Source organism: Leuresthes tenuis, unplaced genomic scaffold (genome assembly GCF_036924035.1).
Source record: "Leuresthes tenuis unplaced genomic scaffold, fLeuTen1.0.hap1 SCAF_12, whole genome shotgun sequence".
In the NCBI taxonomy this organism is placed as follows: Eukaryota; Metazoa; Chordata; class Actinopteri; order Atheriniformes; family Atherinopsidae; genus Leuresthes; species Leuresthes tenuis.
This window is the reverse complement of record NW_027325366.1, coordinates 7,639,347-7,666,001: the sequence shown is the minus strand read 5'-3', so window position 1 is coordinate 7,666,001 and position 26,655 is coordinate 7,639,347. Positions and strand designations below refer to the sequence as shown.

The window sequence follows — 26,655 nt, the reverse complement described above, 5'->3', positions numbered from 1 at the left end:
ACATTTTGGCCTTGAAAAAGCCTCTGCAATTGTATTATGAGTTGGTGAAAATGTATGTTTTGATTGAAACTGTAGAACACCTATTTAATGGAAATTATTTTGAGATCCATTTTCTGTTTTATACTTTTTTTTCATCCCTTGGTCAGCCAAAATGTATATATAAATTATGAAAAATCACTTTAAAATTATTAATTTTACCTGAAAGTTAATTGGCTCCTCTCTGGGTTGATAAAATGGATCTAGTGTTTAATTATTTTGGACCTCTTCTGGAGTTAATCTGTGTTCCTTGACTGACTTTGTGTGTCATGTTGTGGAAGAGCTCCCTTCAGTCTGACCCTGGGAACTCACTCACTATATGTATCTTGGTAGTGTTTCATGCTGCCACCCACATTTGAAGGCCTTTAATTAAGAAGTTAAAAAGGCTTTCACATGTTACTCCAGCATGTGCAAATATAGTCCTGCGAGTGCTTAAATAGAAACTAAATGCCCCATGATGTAATTACATATTTGACTCTAAAAAGGAAGCTTCCCACTGTCTCTAGTTTCAGTTTATACACTTTTTATCACCACTAAAAGATAGGTTAATAATTTTTTTCCTTACCAGGCACATATATCCAGTCCAGTCTCACAAGAAGTGTATAATATATATATTTGTAAATATGTCTTAATCTTAGTAGCGTCACAATAGACCCTGTTTTTTGTTTTTAATCCCAAACTGCCCAAACTGTGTTTGTATTTTTATCATACCCTATATGTATGATATTTAGTTAAACAGACAACTCAGATACATTAGTTTTCATAGATTGCTTTCCCCAAATCAGACACAAAACAACCACAAACAGCTCAATCAACCACAGAGTCTAAACAATCACTAAGAAATGCAAAGCAACCATTGTGATACACAAAAACATCAAAGACAGATAAAATATCAACAGTCAAAGTAACTTCAAAGACACAAGATAACTGCAACGAGACTAAATGGCTACATATACAGGCAACATTACTAATTAGTTACTGTCATTAGACATTGTCATTGTTATTGTCATTAAGCAAAAAATAACAACAGAGACTCAAAAGAACCACCACCATAGAGACATAAAACAACCAAAAAGGATTGTATACCAATCAATAAAAAGCTCAGAACAATCATCAAGAGATGGATACAACTGCTAAGACACACTAAACAACAACAAAGAGTCTTAAAAAAAACCCAGAGACTCAAAAAGACCACAGAAAGGCTCAAGATAACCGCATGGACAGACAGAAAGTCTATAATGAGACAAAAAAAATATAATAAAAACAATTGAAATGTACACAAAAGCAAGCCAATAACTTTCACTAAGAGACTCAAAATGGCTGCTTTTTACAAGTTAGAAATAAATAGATACTTTAGGACAGACTCATTTTTGAACTGTTAAGTTTATTCTGAACATTTCAGGTAATTTAAAACATAATGATGTTACAGGAGAATGTAAGCATGTAAAATTTTGAGAAATGTACTTTTACATTTTTAAGCATACATGGCAGTTTCTCATACTGATATGAGACTGTATTGATCCATCCCAGTCTCATTCCAAAATATGTAAAATCTACATTTGTCCACAACGCAAAAATTGGTGTAGTAATTAGGGCCCGAGGCCCTATTGTTCCTGAAGGCGTTATTATTATTGTTCACGAAACCTCTTCCAAACCACGCCAATTTTGACAGGGACGCCAGTCATGGTAAACGGCGCAATTTAGCGTTTGCGAACATTGGCGGTGGAAAATGGCTCTGTAGCGCCAGCTACAACATTGCAATTATGCCAAACGATTGGGGTCATTTTGCCGTACCCTGACGAACCTCAGTACATGCCTTAGTCATGCCAAGACGCAAAAAACGCCTATGGACACCATGGTGCCAGGTCCACAGGAAGTTGGCCAATTTGAGTGGAACATGCGTTTTGGTGCCATTTTTGCCTGTTTCCACACCTCACATTTGATCAAATTCCTCCTACACATTTCATGCTTAAAACTTGGCCATGTTACTCTTAAGCCATGGGGGACTACAAGTTATGGAAATCTTTCTCAAACCTTAAAGGGTGTGGCCGTAGTGAAACCTCAAAGTTCGACGACTGGCCATCGCTCGCCATTAAAACTCCCACATACATTATCCAATCTACCCCAGACTTCTTGGACGGCTGTGCTGTGCAGTGCGCATCGGACGGAGTCCAGCGCATACCCCGACGTGTGTACGTGCTCGGGCCCGATCAACGCTGATTCCAGCTTTAATTTTACAATGAAGTTGTGAAACTAGTATACCAATTTATTCACCACATTAAACACCATATTAAACTGTTTTAAACACTAGAAAAGTTGAAAAATTAAAGAACTTTAAAAAATGTTGGGTTGAATATAGCTTAAAATCATGTCTGTTGCAGTACAGTCTGCAGATTAATCTCACAAGAGTTTTTGTAAATATTTTCAAAGGCAAACGTGGATACACAGATCAGCAACAACATTAAAAACCATTTACGGGAAAATTTAGAAAAAAATGGTCATCTTGTAAAAATTAATGATTAAAACTTGCATCCCTAATATTACTTGACACTTGCCACCTAACTAAACATTTTGTCAGAACAGCCACACTCCCACATATGGCAACGGCACTCCCTTACAGAGGCATCCTTATCGAGCTGATCTAGAGTGGTTCCTGCAAAAACAGGGAGGTCACAAAGAATAAAGACATGCACTTTAAAAAAAAAGAGGCATTTTAGGTGTTCATTCTGCCTCCAAACTCCACAGAATCCATTCTGATTGGATCAGTCAGTGGGGTTACATGGCACTGTAAAGAATCGAATAAATGGCTAAATTACAATAAGACTGACTTATTCGTGTATATACCTTAGTCTGACTTACAATTGGACCGGATCGGGTTCCTTGCAGTCGGATTAAGAAATTGGACTTTGTGTTCTGCGTATGTTCGAGATTTTTTTCCTGGGGTCATGACCTTGAAGTCAAAGGAAATTATATTACTGTTGTTGTCGCCGCTGTCGGAAAGAAACAAATCCTTCATAATCATTGCAACCAAGAGTGCCATTGTGCATCGCGTTAGTGCAACAACCATGCTCACAACAAACGAAATGTAGAGGGACGTAGCTTCATCTTGCTCTTTGTTCGCCATCTTTCTCGAATGCCTGAGTTTGTGGTTGTTGTTGGTGGTGAAGAGATCAACCGGAAGTGACTCTATTACCACTAGTTGAAATGGGTACAGCGCCATCTATCGTAATGGGGTATGACATGCTTTGTGCCAGTGATTCGATTTATTCACCGCCGTATATACTTGGATAATTGCCCATGCCCAAATAAGGAGCATAGTCCAACTATAGCTATAATCAAATTAATCTCATCATGTAGACCCACTGTGTGAGAAGCAAGCTTGATCCACAAAGGTCCCAACCCCACAACCCACAGGACCAAATAATCTATTTCTAACCTCCTGGTATCAAGAACACCAGGACATCCTCAGATTTTCCTTATCCAGGTGTTTTTGTAGCAAAAGAGGCACTTACTCCATACAATGCTTGTGGTCATAGTGCTATGGCTGATTGGTCAAAGTTATAGTTTAATGAGCGTGACACTTTTCCCCCACCACTGACCTGTTAGTCAAGTTAAACATGGGCAAGTCTCCTGAAAATGTGTGATTTCCAGTGAAGAAAGGAAAAAAGACTGACAAGATTCAGTGCTAAAGGCTTTTGACAGTGGTCATTAGATTTATTATCAGCTGTAAACTAGAAAAAACAGCAACATTAGAAATCTGTTAATTACAAATGTGGTATCATACTAAAAGAATGGCAGATTTTTTTGCATAATATAATGTAATTTGCTTAAATCTTTGCACAAAGATATTAACCACTGCTTTGTGGACTACTGTTTTGGAGACTCAAGTTCGCCATCACCATCTTAATGTTTTTGTATTCATTTGTTCATCCAAAAATTCCCCATGTTAAGTAGAAGAGGACATATTCCATATATCAGACTGCGTTATTACGCACCGAACACTAGAAACTGGGCAAATAGCACTTCTGTTTATTTATCATCTAGCAGTCTTTGCTGCTGCACTGTTTGTGTTCTATTCACCTAGAACCACATGTACTGATGTTAGGAATAAGCTGGCCCAGCATCTAAATAAACTCAGAACCAACCACAAACTATTCTTCCTCAAATCTCCTTTTTCTTCTTGTATCTATGTGTATCTTCTACATAATACCATTCTGAAAACTAGCTTTGATAAACATTTAAGAGAGCTGAATCTTCCCAGGACTGAGAGGGTTAATTTATGGTAATAAACACTTGAGTACAACTGGTTTTAGAATCAATGGGATATTTCAGGAATTTACTATATACATCAGAGATAACACAGCGCTTAAGAAGTCTACACAGGTCACAGGAAGTACAGAACTCTGAGCTGTTGAAATAACTGACATGATCTTCAATCTCACACAATGTGAGGACTGGCCAACATACACACATTCATATCAGTTACTTATCAACTAATCACGATAGATATTACACATGCATTGGAAAATGTGGCTTGAGACGGGAAGAATAACTCATTACATAAGGTGTGGAGTCTTCCAGGAAAAGCATACTGCCTTTTCCTTTATTTGGAAATCCTACACCTCGGCACACTGAACTGTGTTTTGGTTCTCAGTCCTTGGAGAGGATCTGACAATTTATGAGCTGCCGGTCCAGGTGCTACCCCCTATTGACCTTTATTTGTAGACCCAGTGGGAGTCCACAGAGCAGGCAGAGCAGGCTTGACTAGGGAAGGGAGGCCGTGGAAAAGGAGTGGAAATAAGTTCAACAACTTCTTTAATTTTGTTGAATTAGACTTAAAGAAACTTTTCTCCACAGTAATAAAAAGGTGTCTTATTTGGTTACATGCTGCCATTCCGACATCTCGCCATTCCGACATGGGTCTCCAATTGTCGGAATGGCGACACTTAATTTTTTATCAAACGTCCCGCCATTCCGACACTTTTTTCCTCCTATGGTCGGAATGGCGGTATGTTTTTTTTTTTTTTTTAACATACCGCCATTCCAACAGTTCCTTTTAATAGCCTATGTTTTATCCAAAACATTTTGCACTAATGATATGCCGGCGCAAATACGCCCTAAAGTTTGGCGCACAAACTCTGCACATACAGAGGCCACAGCCTTGCAAACAAACTTTAATAATCTATTATCAAAATCCCCTGAATTTCAAATATAAAAATACAGATATTAATGTAACTCTGGCGAGACTGAAACTGATTAAGCAGAAATACAGTGTCAGTGACCTGTCACAGCTGCCAGCTGGAGCGGAGCTCTCCACTGAGCCCATGCGTCTTTTGCACGCTGTCATCATATGCAAAAGTAATAATTGCAATTACAGATATCACGGCTACTGCACAGGACACAGTTGCGAGCACTCTGCCTTGCCTTGCCAATAGGAGAAGAGAGAAATGACAGCATAGAACGTATAAAACACAACAAACTGCAGTAAAAACATTTATTCATGTTATTCACGTGATTTACGAGTACTCACTCCAATTTTGGGAAGTGCGGATGGGCTTTGCGCATTTGGCACAAACACATAGCCGTTGCGCAAGGCTTTATACAGCCTGTTGATATCTTAAGGACCAAACTGGTCACACCTGGGAGTAGATGTCATGTAGAGATTGTTTTTACGTGACATTACAGCTGAACATATAGCTTCCATCCACAAACCAACGTGGGAGAGCCCGAAGACGCATGTGCCAGACGCACATAGACATGCGTAAAACCAATTTTGACCACTTCATGCTGTTTATTTGCTTTCTTTTAGTTAACTTTCGTTTCTTTTGGATTCTTGTGCGTGTTATGGAGCCGTTTCGGTCCATGTTTGTAAGCCTTTTTTTCCTGGATTAAATTTTCGGAAGTTGAAACAAGTGGCATTGGAGTGTGTGATTGAAAACCACCGCGGTCTGCTTCTCCTCCTCCAGTTGCCGAGACTTTGTGTTTTTAATAACGCTTGTCTGTAAACATGTGTTAAACATATAATTTGCATGAACAGAAAGAAGGGACTCACCTTTTGAGTAACGCACATTTCCTTAAACGGAAAGCCTTGTCGGAATGGTGGGACATTTGAACGTCGGAATAGCGGGATGTCGGAATGGTGGGATGTCGGAATGGTGGGACGTTTGCATGTCGGAATGGTGGGATGTCGGAATGGTGGGATGTCGGAATAGCGGGATGTCGGAATGGCGGGATTTCGGAATGGGTGTTGCCACCCGTCTTATTTGTATGGAATCCCTTGATTTTTCAGTTCAAGTTTTTGTTTTATACTTTAGGGTTTACATGTAATTTTTTAAAGGACAAAAATTAGTTATTGTGGGCCAGTAGAAAGAAAAAGGCCTCTAAATGTTATTCTGTTGTATTCTATGTTGTAATTGAACCAAAAATTTTCAATTGGTCCACTAGTGTACTTGTTTTTACCAAATACCTGTTAAACTAAATGTATTATTGTCATTTGACAGACATTAGCACAATGCTATATTAAACGAGGTTGATGATCTTGGTAAACATTAAACCTCTTGCATATTAGCATGCTAGTAAATATAATTCAAAACACTTCAGCCCACTTACATTAGCCAAGTTTAGCTAAAGCAAACCTCATCAATACAGACTTGTGGTAATGTGTTGCAAACTCTTATTACATTTTAAAATGGAGTGCATTTATGTAGAACTCTGCTAGCCTTCTTGACCTCTAAAAGGACTTTATAGTAGCAGCCACATTCATTCATTCACAAGCTCCTTGTCTTTATAGTCTCATTTTAATCATACATACTCATACACCAGTTAATACATCTATTCTATTCAGACCAAAACAGTTTCAGTTTAGGTTCAGAGCCAATGTCAAATTTTGAACCACCTCTCTGCTGGTCCAGAGCAAAAAAAACATTATTGAAACCAACCAGAGCGATCAAAACTTTGGGACACCATATTTTGAAAAAAAACTTGTTATGAAGTAGATGCAGTAGTGGAAGAACGTGAGCTTGTGGTTTCTTTTATGTACCTACTTTTGATTGTTTTAAAATTGCAAGCTGCATTTGTGAATGTTGTCCAATGCACCGCACAGAGCTTTATTTATAGTCACTGTATTTAAATTAATTTGTAAAGAGAAATTTGTAATGTATAAAAACCAGCTGACATTGAAGATTGCATTCAAAACAGCTTGTTTAAATTCTGGTTGCAGCAAATTTTCAGAAGGAAATACCCATATTTGGTATGGTCAGCATTGGAAAAGACATTCACAAACACAGGATGTTGTTGAAACAGGATTTTTATAAACCAGACTACTAATAGTAAGTGATAGGTTTGCAGGAAAAAAATGACAAACTCTGTGATCTGTGGGGTGGCTATCTGGCTGTGGAAAACCAAACCAGTTTTTAGAAAGTTCTGGCGTTCAACCACCTCTGAGCTGGGTCTAGAGTTTGCCCAGTATCCAGGAAATGGTTGAAAAGGAGTATAAGGCAATGTGAAGTTCAGCGTCTTACACAAGGACGCACTTTGACAAGTGATCTTGTGAAGGCAGGAAGTGAACCTCTAACCTTCCAAAACATAGGAAGGGGAAAAAAGAAAAGAAAAAGGAGAAGATTTGGCTCGAATTTTTAAAACATTGTCCAAGAGTGTCTCCAACGGCCTGTGTAGGAAAACAATGATACAATTTCAATAACTGTTGTTTTGTTTCTTTATTTCTATTTCTCAACCATCAGAGACATAAAAAAACTAAACTTCATCTGGCAGGTTCCTGTCAACATAAAAACCTCAGATTGGAGCCAAGCATCGATTGTGCATCCATCTTTTATGTTCAGTCTGTGGCTGGGGGCAGTACTACATATGCACATGTGAGAGAACTGGAAGTATTGTAAATTATTCTGGAAATACAAGTGTCTTGTCCTTATTGTAATGTTTTTCTTTTTAAAAGCAGTTACGCTATGTCTATAAATTTATGAGCATCTCTCAGACATGCCCAACTGTTAAACAATTAATATTATTATTGTTATTGCATGGTAACACAAAAATGTGTTTGATAGTACAGATTTTCATTAATCAAAGAGATTTCAGTAAGACCACCACATGTGGATTTTTGCTCTTTGTTGAAGTTTATTACACCAGTGACTCAGACATTTGATCTCTTTTGGTGTTTCGTCCTTCAGAGTAATAAATTAAGCCTTTGAGAGGGAGCCAGAGTCCTGAGAGCACATAGCTGACACTGGACAGTATTAGCCAACTGACAGCAGATATTTGACTTTGACCACAGAGCAAACACTGTGGGATTTGAATGGACCTTTTCGTGCCTCTTTGACAGCTACTCAATGTCATCATTCATATTGCACCACACAAGGATGTCTCAATGATGTTGGGTAGATTTTTATGCACAATGAAGTAATTTTTTTTTCTCTTGTTTTTTTCTGTTTCCTCCAGTGTGCCGAATAGCTTGCCACAAGAAATGTGAAGTCAAGGTAAGAATAAACATATTCAAAAGTTCACACTTGAAGACATAAAAGAGAAAGCAATGTCACATCATATAATTTTGTATTTGCTGGTGCTTTCATGCATCACATCGCCTCTTTTTAAAATCTTAACTTTACTTTATAACAAACATGACAAAGTCCCAGGATGAAATATCATGCTTCAGGTGGAGTCAGTCCACAACCCCTTTTAGGGTATGTGTGCATATACATGTAGATACTGGGGTAGGTGGAGTCTGGGGAGTTTATCTTCTGCAAAAAAAATCTTAAGAATGTCTAAACAAGTACTCAATGTACCAGAATATGTTTACATTGGATGAACTCCTCATCTTGGAGATTGCCCTGTGTCTAAAAATAAAAGACCTTTGGATGGAGCCTGATTCATCCCCTGATTCATCTTGTTGTATGCACTCCTGCCTGTCCACAAGAAAACGGGAGGGAAAACAGAGAGAAGCTGACGTTTGTGCTGGGTTATTGGAAAAAGAAAGCTGTATGCTTTATGTATATCAAGGTACATTTTCCATCTAGGATTTCACAGTTGGAATCTCACACGTAAACATATAGTACATACACACACCTATGCACACACAGTTCATCTGGTATCCATTATTGAAATGGGTGCTGGTTGCCACTTTGCCCACTCACAGGAAATGCCAGGGGTGCAGGGCAGAGGAGCCCTGGTAAATACGAGGAGGGGGCTTTGGCCAGCCATATGAGGTAGGCCTCCAAGAAAAAGTTATCAAAAAATAAATAAATGGCTGAAATGACAATCTCAGGCTATTGGGCCTTGCATTGTTTTATCCTAACTTTTACTCTCTGCCTCTATTTGCTGAACAATGTCTCCCTGAATTTACATGCAAGTGGCAACAATGAGCTGCTGCTGGACCTTAAATCCTTAATTAGCATGTGTCTTCCCTTGTCTGATGACATCATTGTAAAGACATAGAGGCATGTGACATCTGCAACCACAAACTAATGGGTTACATCCACTCCTTACAAAAAGTCTGTGGATCAGAGCTGAGATTGTGGAATGTGAGCACTGCAGTTTGTCTTTCTGTCAGCACCAAGTGTCAAGCTAGCTAGCTGTCAAGATAGTCATAAAGGGGCAATTCCATTAAATTGTTGGTCAGGACTTCAGTTTTTATGTTGTTACACTGAAGATCAAAGTGTGATGAATGGCGGTGCATAGCGCATAAGTGTTGATAACACTTGAATTTCAGGAAGCCAGAGGTCAAATTTGTGGGAGGAGCTGTTACAGAAGGCCAGCACAAACTGCCAGTGTCTGCACACCCAAATCTGTGACTTTCCATCTCCAAAAATCACAGCAGCATTTCCTTTTCCAAACATTTCAGCACAAATTTGTCATAGCTTTGGCAGGAAGCAATTTGCTAACAAGTCTGAGATGAAAAACAAGGGTGTGACCACGACAGGGTCAAGCATGATCTCTATCTGCACTCAGGCCTGAGGCAGAAGGCTACATTTTTGTGATTGAACTATTTTAAAAAACAACTAAAGTTCCTCCTTACATACTATGAACTCTATAAAAACTCAACAATTAACAAAGTTGTGACAGGTTTCCCAAGTACACATGACAGTTATAAATCTCTGTCTGGAGATAATATGTCCCATATTTAACCTGATAACTGCAAACAAATGGTCACAAATGTGTTCTCTTCCCTCATGCTTGTTTGCTCACAAGTGGATGTAAAAAATGTGTTATATCTTGTTAGTAAAATTTCTCGTCCGGGTGACGACAGGAAGGAGCCAAAGAAAGCATTTTGGTTCACCGTTGAAGTGAAGTCAAGGTTGATTTCAAAGTCAAACTTATTTTGCTTAAACTTCACAGCCTTACAAAAAAAAAAAGAGGCAAGATGTCAAGGAATTTCCCGCCACTCTTAACAAAAGGAAACACACTGCATAAAAGCTCTTTTTACTGTAAAATACCTGATATAAGCTACCATCCTGGTCCTACAATTGCATAAACAATTCAGTAGAGTAAGAACACGATTATCTCAGTTGTCCTTGAAATTCATTCAGGAAAGCATGATTTTGTTTATTCCTTTAAAGACTCTAGTTACAGTGGTATATTGCACTTGGTTGTGACCCTTTTTTGTATTGTAATGAATTTGCATGATAAGGTCAAAAATAAAAATAAATAAAAACATTTTGGTCTCAGTTGGACACTGTTTTTTTTTCTTTTGGAGGGGGCAAAGCCTTGTCATGTGGATTCATAATACAACCGAAAGACAACAGAATTGTCTCCAGATTGGTCTGAAGCTTTTGATGATATTATGCGCTATAAATGGTGAATTAATTAAAGTTTTCACATTTTTACACTGAGAAACATTATGCTGAGATTTCTCCCCAATTTAAAGATGCAGTTTTTTTGCAGATTACTTCTGAGAGACTCTGCCTCTCCAAGGAGCTCTTTTTAAATATCCAGTCCTGTTACTTATCTGTTGCCACTTAACCTAATTGTTAGCAACATGTTCCTCTAGCTGTTTCTATTCAGTACCACTTACTTTTGCAGCCTCTTGTTGCCCGTCCTAACATTTTTGTGATGAGTTGCTACCAACAAATTCAGGATTTTTGGAATTAGGGTTGTAGAACAAATACAGCCTTGTGAAAAAGACAGCACACCCTCTTTCCATTCTGAGATTTATGGATCAGGCCATGATTAAAAATAATCTTGTACTCATCAGGTCTTGAAAATAAGTAAATACAACCTCAGTTGACATATTGCACTGTGTCATTATTTTCTTGTCAATTAATCTCAATAAATAGGAAAGAATTCTGAAGAAGCAAAGCACAGGAACATGCCCATTCACTAAAGTTTTTCATTCCCTTCTTTAAATGATTAAGCACTTGTTTTCATTTTTCCCAGCTCCTGAAAGTCCCAGACTGCATGTTTTGAAAATGTAGATAAAACTTCTGTTTATTTATCCTGCCTCACTTCCACCTCGTGCTTTGTTATTTCAGATTTGTTGTTTGTGACCCCTTCCAATTCTTTCATTCAACACACCATCGGAGGTTGGAGGCGTGCTGCTTGCTGATAGACATGTCCTTATTTGGCTCATTTTATTTGCCAAGTCAAAAGTACATATTTGCTCCTTTTGTTTTGCTGAATGTGGTAAAGAATGAGACACTCCACCTTTCTTGTGTTATTTATTGCTACCCTATCTTTGACACATTCAAACACCCATATGCACACGTGAGGCTAAGAGCATTTTTTCAAGAGATCATCAGGTTTGCAGCTGCCCTACTCCTCACCTGGTTAACATTGCTTGAATCTAGAAATCTGGAAGGTCAGAACAGCTGTCTGGCAGCAGATAGCTTCACGTGCAAAGCCAGGTCTTTAAAATGTTTGCAGGGCACATCCTTCAAATGCAAATCCTTAGTTAAAGCCCCTGTTGTTCTGATGGTGCAGCTCTGTAGTTTAGTTGCTACACTTAGACCTCTATATATTATTTTAATTAAGTGTTTAATGTCATATTTTTTAGCATTTTTAATCATGTTTAATCAATCAAAACAGACTGTTCAATTTGTCCACTCATTTGTCATTTAGTTCTCTATGTTGTGAGTCAGCCATTTTGAAGTGCAGTTTGAAATTTCAGCTTTAATTCTCCATGTTAAGCAGTACAACCTCTTCATGTGGAGCACCAAAAGTACAGAAATTTTACTCTAAATTGGTCAAAATAGACAATCAATTCGGCCTGGAGCAAGGAGCTGATGGAATGCTCTCACACTAGCGCTAGCTATGGTTAACTTTTACAGCTCATCATTATTTTCTTATTCGTGGAACATCAAAGGACACCTTGATTTGCATCACTAAGTTGCCAGTAGCAGTACAAGCAGCTATTAGGATAATATGAGATAAATTATTTAAATTCGGATCCAGTGACTTTCTGATACCATCCCACAAATTTTTGCAACGTGGCTGTTTTATCACACCAGGGTCTATTGGAAGCTGAGTCACTGCAACTGAGTTTCAGCCCAACTTTTCTTATATTCAAAAATTCTAAGAGCTTAAGTAAGGGCAACTGGAGTTCTTTTTGGATCTTGAAGATGTTTAACCTCTCATCCGAAAAGCTACTTCAGTTCTAAACTAGATGACCTGGATGACTGAGAAACTACATCAATATGATCATAAATATTTCATAGTCCTCCAGCTCTCCCATAAGACTTCAGTTTTGCTTACTGTGTTATACTTTCTGTCAGTTGCCATTTATTACTCAGATTAATGAGATGTACTAAAATTTTATGACTAATATCATTTCACCTTTACGAAATTGAATTGTTTAAATTCTACCTTCCTCGTTCATTAACTAATGTGTTTGAGCCCTTAATTCTGTAAGCCTTCAGTTTGATATTGCTGTCAGACTAATAGATGAAGTAGTGATTAAAGGAAGATGATTTATTTTTTCAGTGTAAAAGAGGGATTACTTAAGCCTGATTGATGTGAAAGATGTTTGCATGGTATGGAATCCCAGTGACAACATTACCAGCTTCCTTCCTATTCCATGTGACGACTCTGTAGAGAGTAAGAAATGAGAGTAGCAGTAGATGGGGGTTAACCTATGTTAAGAAAACATACAGGACAGCCATGTCAAATACAGATCAGTTTGACAGCTTGAGAACAGGAACTCTTTGGGCAAAAATAAAATGATCAGGGTGTGTTCATAATCAAAATATTATGTGTATATGCCACGGTAGCTGAGTGTACTGTGTTTTCAAGAAAGCAGTTCCAAGTCTGATCAAATACAGACCCAGCCAGCAGCTCTGAGGCTAATTGAATTAGCAGTCACAGGACAGAACACATGCTTGCTACTCTCCCCTTTTCTATATGACGCTAAACGATCATAGAAAAAAGGACCAAATCCCAAGCACAGACTCAATCACACAGCCTTTAATTTTGGAATGAGAAGTGATTCATCTAGTTTTTAATTTAACTGAGTTTAACTGATTTCCAAATGGTTTCTTATGTAGATATAACATTTCAGAAACTGAAATCTAATATTTGTTTCAGCTTATGCATTTTTGGAAGTGTGCTCAAATTAAATATAAAGCTGATTTCTTTTTTGTCATTTGAGGGCAGCAAAGCAAGCTGTAAACATGACAGCCAATAATTGCTTCATGTAAATCGATCAGCCACGTCACTATAACCATTGACAGGTGAAGCTGAATGGAATTGTTCTGTAGAAGAGTAAATGTTCTTTGGGGAAAACCTTCATCCTGGCTTTCACATTGATGCTACTTTAACACTTGCTGCCTATCTAAATATTTTTTGTAGACCAGTCACATCACCTTCATATGGCTACAGCTCTCTTTTACAGAAGAAGCCTTCCCCAGTAGGGCAGCAGAAACCAAGAGTCACCTGGTGTCCTTCCTCCCCAAGCAAGCCCAATCCACAAGGACCCCACCCCACAACCCACAGGGATCACAAAGATCTGTATCTAACAACCCAGTTCAAGACACTCCGTAGTACCTTCAGGTGTTCTTTATCCACACCCTGTGAGCTTAGAGCTATTTTAGTGACATTAGGAGGACTTACTCAATAACAGGTGGGTAGTGTTAATGCTATAGCTGATGGGTGTATACGGTATATTTTAGAATTATGTTGGTGCCGCATTGCAGACTCTGGAAGAGGGCCCCCACTGTCTGTAGATATAAAGGACTCAATCAAGGGCATGGAAACACAACAATTCTCATTTTCACACAATTTCCCCTCAATGAAAAATATAGATTTTTTTGCATTTCTGCCTCTAGATCAGCAACATTAACACAATATATTTAGACAAGCAACTTTAACCTTTGCAACCTTGACTCCCTTAGCAAAAGAAATAAAAGATAAAATAAATATTTAGATAGAAAAACTGGGCTGTTGCCCCTCAAGCTTAAATATGGTAACTTGGCTGCAAAAGTTGAAACATTTTTTTGCTGATCTATGAGCTTTATGAAAACCAAAGACAACCATCTGCCATCTTTCGCTTTTTTCAATGTGTGAGCGAATGGCTTGCACAAGGAGCTGTGGCTTATGGCCATGTATTTAGTAATAGAATGGTAGTGAAATGTGCATAGATACAGCAGAAAAAACAAACAGGAACTCCCAACCCTTAACATGATGGAGTAATCAACAGTTGTTGGAAGGAATGTCAACAATGGGCCAAATGTATGAAGAAGACAGTGATGGAGGAGCCAATATTTAATAAGAGGGGTGACTTACAATATAATACAATATAATTTCTTTGTACCATATTTTTGATGCTGAGTATTCACTGTCTTATCTGGCATCATGAAGGATCTCTGACCGCTGTGGGTGCAGTAGCTTGGTGTGGTAGAGAGTCATCTGAGATTTTTTGTTCACATTCCCCACCTCAATATCTCCAGCTTGTGCGTGTATTTCAGGTGGTGGTTTTTCCGTGTCATGCTTGTTTCCACTTAGTCTGAGCTAATGCTGCCTAAGTATGAACATCCAGGAGAAAAATTCACATAAAATATGGTCCGTATGCTACATGGGTGTTGGTGAAATATTCCACTGGTCGCCAGGAGACTTGCCATTGCTTGGGAAAGGCTGAGTCAGACTCATGAAATTGAACCTCACCCATACAGCTTTCTTTCTGTATTTCTTTCTGTACTTCCCTCTATTTGACTTTGCATCTTTCATTTGAGGTCTTTGCGTTAACATATGTCAGCTCTCCTTTTTCCCACTCCTTGACATAATCAAAAATAAATATAAAAATGTATGCATGGTTCAGTGCATATGGTGGGGGTCTTTCGTGGAGTGTGTCATGTGAAGCCTATTTCACAACACAGCGACATAGACAGGAAGTAGGGAAGACTAACAGTGCTAGTGGCTAGCTTAGCTTGCAGTCAATAGCCTAAAAGCATGTAGCATAGCTTTATGAATGTAAAACTCCCCTTGATTGCCAATTACTGCTTATTTATTTATTTTTGTGACAATACTTTACATATAATAATATCTAACCTGACAGGAGGACAGTGAAAGAAGGAGAGCAAAGAAAAAGAAAGAAAAACGAGACAGAGATAGAAAGAAATGATCGGAGAAAACAATGAAAAACAAGACAAAACCAGACAACTGGCTGCTACATGTGTAGAAACCAAACAGAAAACATCCTACGGCCTCTGTGGGGAAACCAGGCGGAGAACAAGTACATGTAACATGACTGTGAATGTGGATAGTTTGAAACCACAGACGACACAGCAACTTCATAACAAGCAAGTACAGGTTTTACATGAATTGTGCTCAGTTATGAGTGCATAGGGCCAATGCACCCACCCCCCCCAGGGCACAGAACCCGGGAAGGCCACTGCAGGGACAAGCACGCATCCACCCAGAAGGCAGCAGAGGACACGTAGTATACATTTATAAATAATGTCCCAAACCTCTGCACACTAATTCAAATACGGTCGAACCAATGAGCGGTAGAGAAAGTGGATCACCTATTATTAAACCAAGTAATACAAAAAAAAATATTTATAGATTAAAAAGAACGTGTTGAATTATTTTTGAAAAAAAAAAAGTAAAATTAGGAAAAAATACAAAGATAAATAAATGTAGGGAAAATAATAGTGAGAAATTAAAGAAAATATAATGAAAATATACGTAAAACAGTAAAACATGATCTTAATCTGTCCCCTTCTCCTATCTCCTTTATCATCCTTAGTTAGCACATTAGTTGCCACATTTCTTCCAGTTTTTGAATTCAGAGTGAAAAAGTTGTCCTTGGATCTCTGCACTCCAATGAAAATGATTTGTGCTTAAGCTCAAGTGAAGGAGAGACAAAGCTTCCTAAACTACTGAGCAATGAGCAGTAATTGAAAGAAAAAATGTTATGACGAGGCTTTCTGATGGTTGTCTCTGGCATTTTAGGTGTAATTACAGTAAGCAGTCATGGAATTGTGATGGTAATAAAAGCCATGATACAGGGAATGGACCAGACCATGAGAAACATATCAGCCCCAAATATGGACGGATAACTTTACAGTTCCTAACATGCTTGAATGTAACTGTTGGGTTGTACAATTCCATTGCAGTGAGTGTTATGAGCAAAGCCTGAAGTACAGGAGCTCATAGACACAAACAGACACTAAAAATCAGGGAATTCCCATTACCCAGGGTTCAGTCTGGTCCCTACATTAAAGGTGTTTACCTCACATAAACATGCATGTTTTGTTACCAGAAACCACATGTCGCCTCTCCTGCCGCCCTGCCTTCCTTCCTGGCCTTTGTCATTAATAGTGAATTAAATAACGCTTACAGTGCTAACATCTGGTGAACAAGACTTCAACTAAAGGTGTGGCTTTCAGTGCTACCTTCCATGTAATTACTTCCTACCAACATCAAAGACAGTGGTCATTCTTTCCATGTTGAGGTGTAATTTATAATGTGCTACAAATGTGTACCAAACATTTTTCTCCAATGTGTGCTCGTCTGTTACTGAATAACAGTTGGTAAAGTTGTGCAAGCTGATACGTTCTGCACGTAAGTGTACTGCAATCCTGATGATGCTGTAACTTAGTTCTCTGAGATTGACCATCTGACACTGCAGTTCCCGACTTTGTAGAGCTATGTACTGTCTTAACTTTTAATCATTTTGGTTTCACTATTTTCCTTAGCCTCACAGCTCATTTCCAGAAGCAGCATCCCAAAGCGATGTGGGGAAAACACTCTGCAATTGCCTCTGCCGCACTGGCTTTAACTTACCTTGTGATGGAGGCTGTGTAAACAACATACTCTCAGTTGGTGGGTTATAATGAGACTATTTTTGATTGCTGTAATCATTCTTACTCATCTAATGATGCATAGATGGAAATCATGTATTCCAAAGTTTATTCAAGCCTAATGTTCCAGTGTTTCTTTCACATTTACAGTCAATTTAGAACCCAAGTATCGCTTTTTAGTTTCCCGGTCTGTTTGCTTTCTGAGGTGTTGCAGAGGGAAACTAACCCAAAGTAGGAAAGTCATTTAAAAAGTCTCTCATTTCTTGATGTCAGTTTTGGATATTTTTTTAAGTGTATTTGGAAAACTGAAAGTGTGGATTTTATACATTACTAAAATGTCCAATAGCCATATTTATCCTACTGTATTAAAAAGGCTATGGAGATGTATGAAGATTTATCCTTAGAGGGATCAAATTGTTAATGAGTGAATTGTAATTTAATCAAATCATGTGCCCAGCAAAGATTCAGGCCTCTAATATTGAATAAATTCAATGAATTCCACTGGTCTGTAAATGGTTCATGGTCCTTCAGGAACAACTAGACCATATCACTGGAGAGAAACATCACAAATACCCTGCTTAGCATGTTACCACCATGATCTGATCTGGTAAGAACAGGAAGACAGATGAATGGATAATCAAAGGTTTACTGATAATTGCATGAAAAAAGTCAATTTGCTTACTTTATCATGCTGTATTTTCATTAATTTAATTAATTTCTAAGTTAATTACATGCCATTAATACTGTATTTAACTCTAAACTATCAAAACTACATGATTTAGTGTCTGCGTATGAGCTGACAGACATACCATGAACATAGGTGGTGACTGATAACTTCATTGCCCCTTGCTTCTGTTGACACCGACTTTGCATTGAAGTCAGTAGCTTCAGTCATGGTACTTTCTCTTTCGTGGCAGTTGTAGAGAGTGTGTGAGTACTGTAATGGTGTGTGTTTGTTGAAGAAAAGGTGGGGAGGGGGGTCGGGTGTGTGTGTTTGTGGTTGGGGGGGGGGGGGGGGGGGCACTCATATTTAACCTGTAATTTGAGAAGCTGATAACAAGGAGAGAATGAAGAATGAGCTTGTGAGGAAGGACTGTATGTGTGAGCAAGGAAAAGACAGTGAAAGAAAAGAGCTTTGGTTTCTAAAGCTAAATTCCCACTCTCCTCGATCTTCCTGGGAAATTTGCTTCAGTATTTTTTCCTTCTTTCTCGTTACTCATGTGTCTCCCGGTTTGGGAGGAGGGTGAAAATGGTCTGAACAAGAGGGAGGAGAAAAGCCAGGCAGTGAAAGAGAAGGGAAATAGCTGTAAACTGTAGCAAGACTTTGCCTGCTTATTCAGCGCTGAGTGCTGCACTGCGCCGTCTCCAGTTGTGGGATGTTAAGATTTGCCTTTGGCTGCACTTCTCTCTCCTCTCTCGTTCACATTAAGACTCTTTAGACATTTTTATGCTCGTTTTCTCGGAGGAGGGCTGAGGGTGGGAGAGACTAGGCAGATCTATTAGCGTGAAGCCTGTAACACACACTCCAACTCTCTTTCCCTCTCTGACACACTCACTCTTGTACACTCCTCTGGCTCTGCGCTGCACCAAGGTAACAGTGAGTGGATTTAGCTATAGCATCTGGTTGAGGAACAGAGAAAACCTCTCCACTGCACAGACGAGGGGGAGGCAAAGGACGATGCAGCACTAAAACAGAGAAAACCAAAGAGAGACTGCGACGTGCACACACACACACACACACTCATTGAGAAAGGATGGCCACAGCAGTGTTTCAGGTAAGGACTGATTGTAAGGAAGGGGGGCAAGAGTCAGTGCTTGTCTGGAAGCGTTGGCTGTGTTGTTCTCTGTTTTGCAAGTAGCTTGCTGCTTTCTGGATTTGCTTGATTGGTACAGAGAAACGGAAAGCTTAAAGTGCTGTCACATGCATGTTTTCAGTTGTGTGTCTGACCTGACATAGTTGTTGTGCTTATGTCTATGGACTTTGCCGTATGTGAGTAATAGGTTTAATATCTGGATGTACATTTTTTTGTGCAAAGAGTGATTCAAGGTATAAAATATAATTTCCTGCATGTTTGCACAGCAGAGTGCATCATGCTGCTGCTGGTGTATGTTGACAGTATTGGTTAGTTGTATGGATGATAGAAATAAGCATGAATGAGCATGTAATTGGAATCTGCATGATACATTAGTTTACAGTTTTGTGGTTATGTTTTTAGACCTTGCTGTATATGAGTCATGTGTACATTCTATAAACTTTATGTGTTTATGGAATGTAATGTAAAGCTCTGCTTGTTACTGTCGTGCTTGTGTGTGTGTGTGGTCTGCTTGGCTTGCTGAGCATGTGGTTGATGGCCCATCGTCATGGTATGACAGTGGTGGAGGATGTCTTCTCTTCTCTTCTCTTCTCTTCTCTTCTCTTCTCTTCTCTTCTCTTCTCTTCTCTTCTCTTCTCTTCTCTTCTCTTCTCTTCTCTTCTCTTCTCTTCTCTTCTCTTCTCTTCTCTTCTCTTCTCTTCTCTTCTCTTCTCTTCTCTCTTTTGTCTTCATCATACTTCATCATACTTCATCATACTTGTGCAGTGACATACTACATGTCACTGCACAGCTCGAGAAAGAAACTACCAATGATCTTTTTTGGGCAAAAGCAATATCTAATTTTAAAAGTACATATGTGTGTGAGACAGTTAGTGTGTGAGCGCAATTTTCCAGTGATTTCAATGCTGGTGAAACTGCATCCATGAACTTGGCTGCAGTGTTTCACAACAGCGCTTTGCAAAATTTGTTGCACAGAAAGCATCGCCCCAGGCGTGAGAAAACCCAACAGCTCTTATGGAATTTTTGGCACGTTAAAGGGAGTTGCTGTTGCCTCCTGTTTGCTTCAAATGGAGGATTAAGAAGAATAAAGGCATAGAGTGAAAATGTAGAACATGATATTGTACTGATTTCCAAGGCCAGCTGTGGACAGACAGCTGTAAACTCTCTGGGTCATTGAATTCTATGTAGACTTGAGGCATAAAGCTGCCAGACGCATATCATGGTTTGTAAGTTGGAGGTTAAGGGTATTAGGGTTGTTTGGTTCCAATGAATACATTAGGGGCATCTGTTAGAACACAATAGCTGACTTCAGCTGGTACCACCAGTTGTTACTGTATCAGAGCTGGGATGATTTAGTTATAGTAGCCCCTGAGCATGTCCAGCTCTCTGGGCATGTGTCTGTGAATGCTGTCACTTTCAAATTCCCCTCAAGTACAATGTACACAGCAGGCTATATTATACCTGCCAGCTTCATTATATACTTAAAGACCAAGAGGCCAGTTGCACTCTTACTGCGTACTGGTTGGTAATTGGATGAAACATATTTTAGGAGCATGCACCATATGAGTACAATTTAAACTTAAATAAACAAGGTCTTACATTTAGATCTTGAAATGGGGCCAAAATGTCTTCCACTGCTCACTATTTGTTCTATGAATTAAATCAAGAATGAATTGTAAGTTGTCTCGTTTGTTTCTTTGTGGCCCTGTGATAGACCGTCGACCTGTCCAGGGTGTACCTTGCCTCTTGCCTAAAGATAGCTGGGATAGGCTCCAGCCCTCCTGCAACTCTGAGTTGGATAAAGCGAGTATAAAAAATAGATAGATGGATGGATGGAATTTCTGATAAATTTCATGCTGTGAACAAAGATCAACTGATTAACTAATAGATTGCCTTATGGGGTAAACCCACCACTGGTATAAAACTACCTTTAAAAAGTATCTTTAGCTGCTCCTGCCCTTGAGGATTTAAAATAAAATAATAATAATGCCAATAATAATGTCATACCGTGGGGAAGTTTCACAACTAATTTGTAGGGCAGTGTAACACAGCACTGTCCTTGTTTAAAACGGCTACTTTCCCTGTGCCTTCTTGTTGTGTTGGAATTGTGGAAAAATATTGGCAGGGAGCCTGTGTCAGACTGGAATTCTAAGGAGACATTTTTCATTATTACCATAGCAAAAAAAGGGTGGGGCATTTGTGGAAGGTGTGTGTTGAGTACCTCTGTGTTAGTGTACGTGTGTATGGGGGCGGGATCTGAGGAGTCTGGGATTTGGGATGAGGCTGTGGTACATGGGCCATAAAGAAAGAAAAAAAACAGCAGCATGAATTCTCATGCTCCTCATGCTGATGTAATCCTTCCATGGAGTGTATGAATGTGTATGAGCGTGTGTGTTTCAGTCCTTGCAGACATAGCTTAAGCATTACAGAGCATTATAAAACATAGTGTTCTGTTGGTTCTGCTTACCATTTTCTCATTGATACTGATTAGAACCGTTCAAAAGATGTGTTTGTTTCATTGACAGATAGAACAGTGAAAATCGAACTTACACTTCTCATTGTTATACTCTAGTACAGTACAAAGTCTGCATATCCAGTACAGCAACATTGTGGCATAGTCATCTCATAATCGAACTCATGGACTCTCTCTTATATACCCACTAAGTGTCCTGTGGTACTGTAATGTCTGCACAGTAATATGTTTATGCTCTTTGTCCTCTGACTCGGTGTTGGCACATACTGCATACCCGCAATACATTTGAAAAAATAAATAATCTATAGTGTTGCCAAAGCATCGTGCCTCCCACTTGGGCTTTTAGTATAATTAATAGCATCCAGTCAGAGCATAAAAGCTTTGCATTTATCAAGGGCATCATATAATGTTTCACTTATAGTGGTTACTTAGCAGGTTATCTGGCAGGTACGAGAAACTGCTGTCATCATAGGCCCACAGGAAGGTGTTTCAGCAGGGTAATATCCGGAAGCTGATGCTGCAGTTAAAATGAACAGCAGGCCCTTCTTCAGCATAACATGAGAAAGCCCTCCATCTTGGACTAAATCAAGCCTGTTTTCAGTTTGCTGTTATGTATTATTTTGTACTGCAATTAGTGTCTCTCTGTCCAAAGTTGTCCATCAATAATAGTTTGTCATATTTTACTGAATTATCTGGCAACACATCTGTTTGATTCTAGTGGTATGTATTGTTTTTTGACAACTTGAGAACTTTTCCCGCAAACTTCTTTCTTCACGCATTTGTTTTCCCTTTAGTGGGTATGGGAGTCAACACACTTAGATTTTCTGCATACCCTAAAGGTCTCTCACAAGACTCTTTAAACAGAGGAGCTCCATAAAATACCTTCATAACGAGGAACATTATCGTCAAACATTTAAGGGCATTTAAGGGCTAATCTTTTAAATGACTTCATGCAATCAAGTTTGAGGCCTTGTATAATAGATCTTTCTTGAACAGACTTTGCAGGGGAAAAAATATATAACTGCATCATTACAACTACATCATTCAGCTATATTTTTTTCCCAGCAAATTTACCTCATTTACCAAGAGGTAACCCCTACCAGTGAGTTGACAAAACCCTAACATCTCCTTACCATATGTTACCAAGTTTCACCGTAGGCTTTAGCTGACCATGGTGGAGCATCAACTCACAAACATGCCTTTTTTTACTTCAAAACAACATGATGCTTATTAAATGTGGCTCCCTTAACGAAATTCAGCTGAAACATTATTATGTTTTAACCACGTAGAGTTTTGAAAGATTTATTTAGAGTTTGATGCTCTCAGATTTACAGTCTTAGATGCTGTTTATTAGTTGAGAAGCAGAATTGAATGCAGTCTTTCTCTGCCTGTGACATCAGTTTGACGAAAAAGCGCTAACATGCATCAGGGCTGCCGGACATGGCAAATGAGAACATGTAACTCACATGACTGATCACATTAACATCAGCTGTTTCTGCTTCTAGTGAAGAAACGTGATATCAGAATACTCGCTGATATGATTAGATTATCAGCAAGTATCCAACTATGTACACTGTGCCGCCTAGTTTATCAAGTTAGAGAAAGGTAAGAGAAAAGATTGTGATGCGCATTTTCTGTGACGTGACATTTCAAACACTTGCTTGAAGTTTGCATGACAAACTGATGAGTAAGCAGCCTTTATGACAAACCCAGCTAAAGTTTTTTATGTCCCTCCCTCACAATTGAAGGCTTTTCCCATTTTGTGGCATGCGTTGTCTTGGTGTAATTCTACTGGACATGGATCGTCGCAAAGCTGTGATAAGCAGAGACAACCTCAGTGCATGTTCACGTGTGTGTATGTGTCTGTAAAGAAAATATTGCACTGAGAAAGTGTTTGGCAGGCTTCTACTGCAGGAGGATTTGAGGATCTTTTCAAAGTTATCTTTTGCAACAAATGATAAGACTCATAGATTTGTAAATTGTTCGCACAGATTTTTACATGATACCTCAACTGAGGTGCAACTTAAAAAATGTCAAGCCATGCCACATCAGTTAACTGAAAAGCAAGAAGAAATACTTTGTCTGCCTTATTTCTCTCCAATATCTAAAGCTTTCTTTCAAAATACTGTGTAATGCAAAAGTTATAAGCCACTCATTACTTATTTATATTTGTCTTTTCAAGGAGTTGGACTAATCTTTTAAAGTGGTCTAGAGAAATATTTCTTCAGGCTTTCTAAATGTCTTTTAAAGTTTTTGTTTGGACATTGATTGCCTTTTCACCCATTTTCCATGCAGTCCTTGTTCATTAACTTTTTCACTGGAATAGGTTAATGTTGATTAAGCCACTTAACACTGTGCAATGAATCATTCAAGCATAAAAAGGCTAGTAACTCAAGAGATGAATCAGTATTGTGTTTTACCAGCAATGAATAAAAAAATAGGGATGGCTCAAGACATTTACACATTGCTGTAGTTTTTGGCTTGTGTAATGGCCTTTGAAAAGGTGCCATCACTTTGAACCTCTTTGGTCATCTATAACATTGTTGTGACCATTAATAGCCATTTCGGAGTCCTAGCTACTGTCAGTGATACAGCCATAAGGAAAGAATAGAGTGTTTGGAGTCTTTACTTTGTTTTATTATTACTGTGCAGTTTTATATGTTTAGATATTTGTCATCATTGGATTTGAGATCATTTGAATTTTGGATATAAATAACTTTGCTATTATCAAAATTACAACCAAAATTCATAACAACATGCTCTGTATTTCAATTTTTAAGTTGCAGATTTATAGAGCTGATACACGGGCCTGTTGTTATCTGAAATGAAGCCAAAGCCTTAGTTATGGCATAATCTGTCACCTTGCCAATGATGTCACAGAACAGGAGACCAGTTTGATGTACTGGCAACTTAGGCTCCAACCCCACAAGCCGCCAAAGACCTGCTCAGGATGCTGATCAAGTTTGAAGCAGATCGGATAAAGAGTTTTCAAGATTGGTGAAGAAAAGTCAGACATACAGAGATTCCTTGATATATTAGTGATTTCAATACCACTAGATTAAACTGAAACTTTCAGATTATACCAAAAATGTAAATATTTTACAATAAAAATATATGACCCTGCAAAACAACACGATTAGTTGAGTAATTCTAAACGAGGTGAAGCTGAAATTAGTTTCCATATGACTGAGCATCCATGTGAACACTATGTGAAGTATGTGCCTGTGTGTGCACGCAATTAGAAGGGTGGAGAAGCTGTTTTCTTTTTCCTCTCTTATCGAGCCTTCATGTCTCCTTGTGGAATGTTTTTAGAAAGCAGACCTGTTTCCTTGCTTTTACCAGTAAGCCCTCTTATATTGTTGTTTGCTTTTTATGGCTGATTGATGGGGAAGGGGGCTTGGTCTCTAACAGAAAGGCAGGAAACATCGGTGCCCGATTTCACAGAGCAGCTCTTAATGCTAAAAGTTTGATTGAAATGTTTGTCTGGCTCTATATATACTTTTTTTGTCATACTGTTTTTCAAAACATAATCACATGACTAAGCTCGCCTCTCCCTCTATGTCATGACCTGCTAATGGGAGCTGTGATTTTGCTTTCTCAGACATATTATTAGTATTTATGAAAATAATATTTGCCCTGGTAGATGGGTAGTAGTGATTAATGATTGCAGCATTGAAGTTGTGCAGATCTATGTATGGATCTTTGAGCAGTTTATGTATAAATAAATGTATGTCAAATGTCCAAGATTTCAAGTGATTGTAAATCAAATAATATGATGCAAACACGAAATCTATCCAGCGATTCTCAAAAAATATCTGTTCTAACAGAAGGCTGATGTGGGTATGAGGAAAAACATTTTTTGAGGAAAAAAGGGGGAGTTGAAAGAGACATGTAGTAGATAAAGGAGGGAGAGGGAAAGATGAGAAAGGACAACCAAACCCACCTATGCATCTGTTCTCAGACAGCAAAATGTGATAGCTTGCAGGTTATTAACTGTGGCAGTTGAATGGTCTGTGATATCTTCCCTCCATGAGGACTTTATGCTGGGGTTCTCCGGTAAATTAACAACTTTTCTTGCTGTGCTGTGCTACTATATATGCCTGCATTGTTGACTCTTAGCGCAGGCTCGCCTCAGCTTGTCCACTTCCTTCCTGAAGACCTCTTGCCTTGGAAGATTTAGACACTCCTCATGCAAACAAAAGACTGTGTTTCACTTTTGGCTTAAGCATCCCTGGGACTTAACATAAAACACCACTGACATTTATCTGCACTGTATGCACATATTTGAAGCTGGTATTGATCATCTGTCAGTTAGACAAAAAACTGATACTTTGCCCAAATTGTCAGAGGGTTATTGCATTGTATTCATGAAAAACTTCAACCTTCGTTCTTCAGGATTACCCTCATCAGTCACTTGGCCTGCTGCCCTACACAGAGGGCCATGCTTAATGTGTAAATCAGCATGCTGCTAAACACTGGCTCTTCTCTGAAAGAGCCGCCGAGGGGAACATGACCCTCGCTGTAACTTTGGAACAAAAGAAACAAGCCATCGCTTCTCCCCTCGTCACGCCATCAGTCTGGCCCTGCAAAGACGGGGGTGAGAACGAACAGACGCTCTGGGCAGCTGAAGGCCGATGCAGAAATGTGGCAGGGACACACTTTTTGTTTCACAAAAAGGCAAAAAAATTTACTATGTATGCCATGTATAAAGTTGGTATATCTTCTATTCATTTGATCTGTCACAGTTGATTTCAATGCTGGTGTTGATATGTGACAGTTGATCTGTCACATATCTCTGTTTGGTTACTTAGTACAGCAATGACGTCAATCTTAATCTTCATTGAGGAACAAATACAAACTTTTTCCACTTGTTTTATTCACAGAAGCACACATACTTGGTTCACACATAGATAATGGAGATAATGGATTTTTTCTGAGAAAATCAAAGTATCCAAGATGGGTCCTGCAAGTCTTATTTGTTTGAACAATTTGAAACATAAAGCTTTTCACCTCAGTGACATAAAAACAGAAATCCTATTAATAAAGATTATTATTATAGATGATCAAAGATAGGATTGACTCTGTATTTACC

At 38.7% G+C, this 26,655-nt stretch overlaps 1 protein-coding gene across 7 annotated transcripts in view; it reads left to right on the top strand.

Moving 5' to 3' along the window:
- Nucleotides 1–26,655, top strand: part of tns1b (tensin 1b) — a 186,150-nt gene that overhangs the window by 67,191 nt on the left and 92,304 nt on the right. For 6 of the 7 annotated variants that reach the window (XM_072397924.1, XM_072397920.1, XM_072397917.1 and 3 more), the window contains exon 3: nt 8,488–8,525. In XM_072397924.1, coding sequence (XP_072254025.1) covers nt 8,488–8,525 — 38 coding nt within the window. Of the gene's footprint in view, nt 1–8,487; nt 8,526–18,572; nt 19,052–26,655 lie in introns of those variants that run through there. The other variant, XM_072397922.1, reaches the window with a different exon arrangement.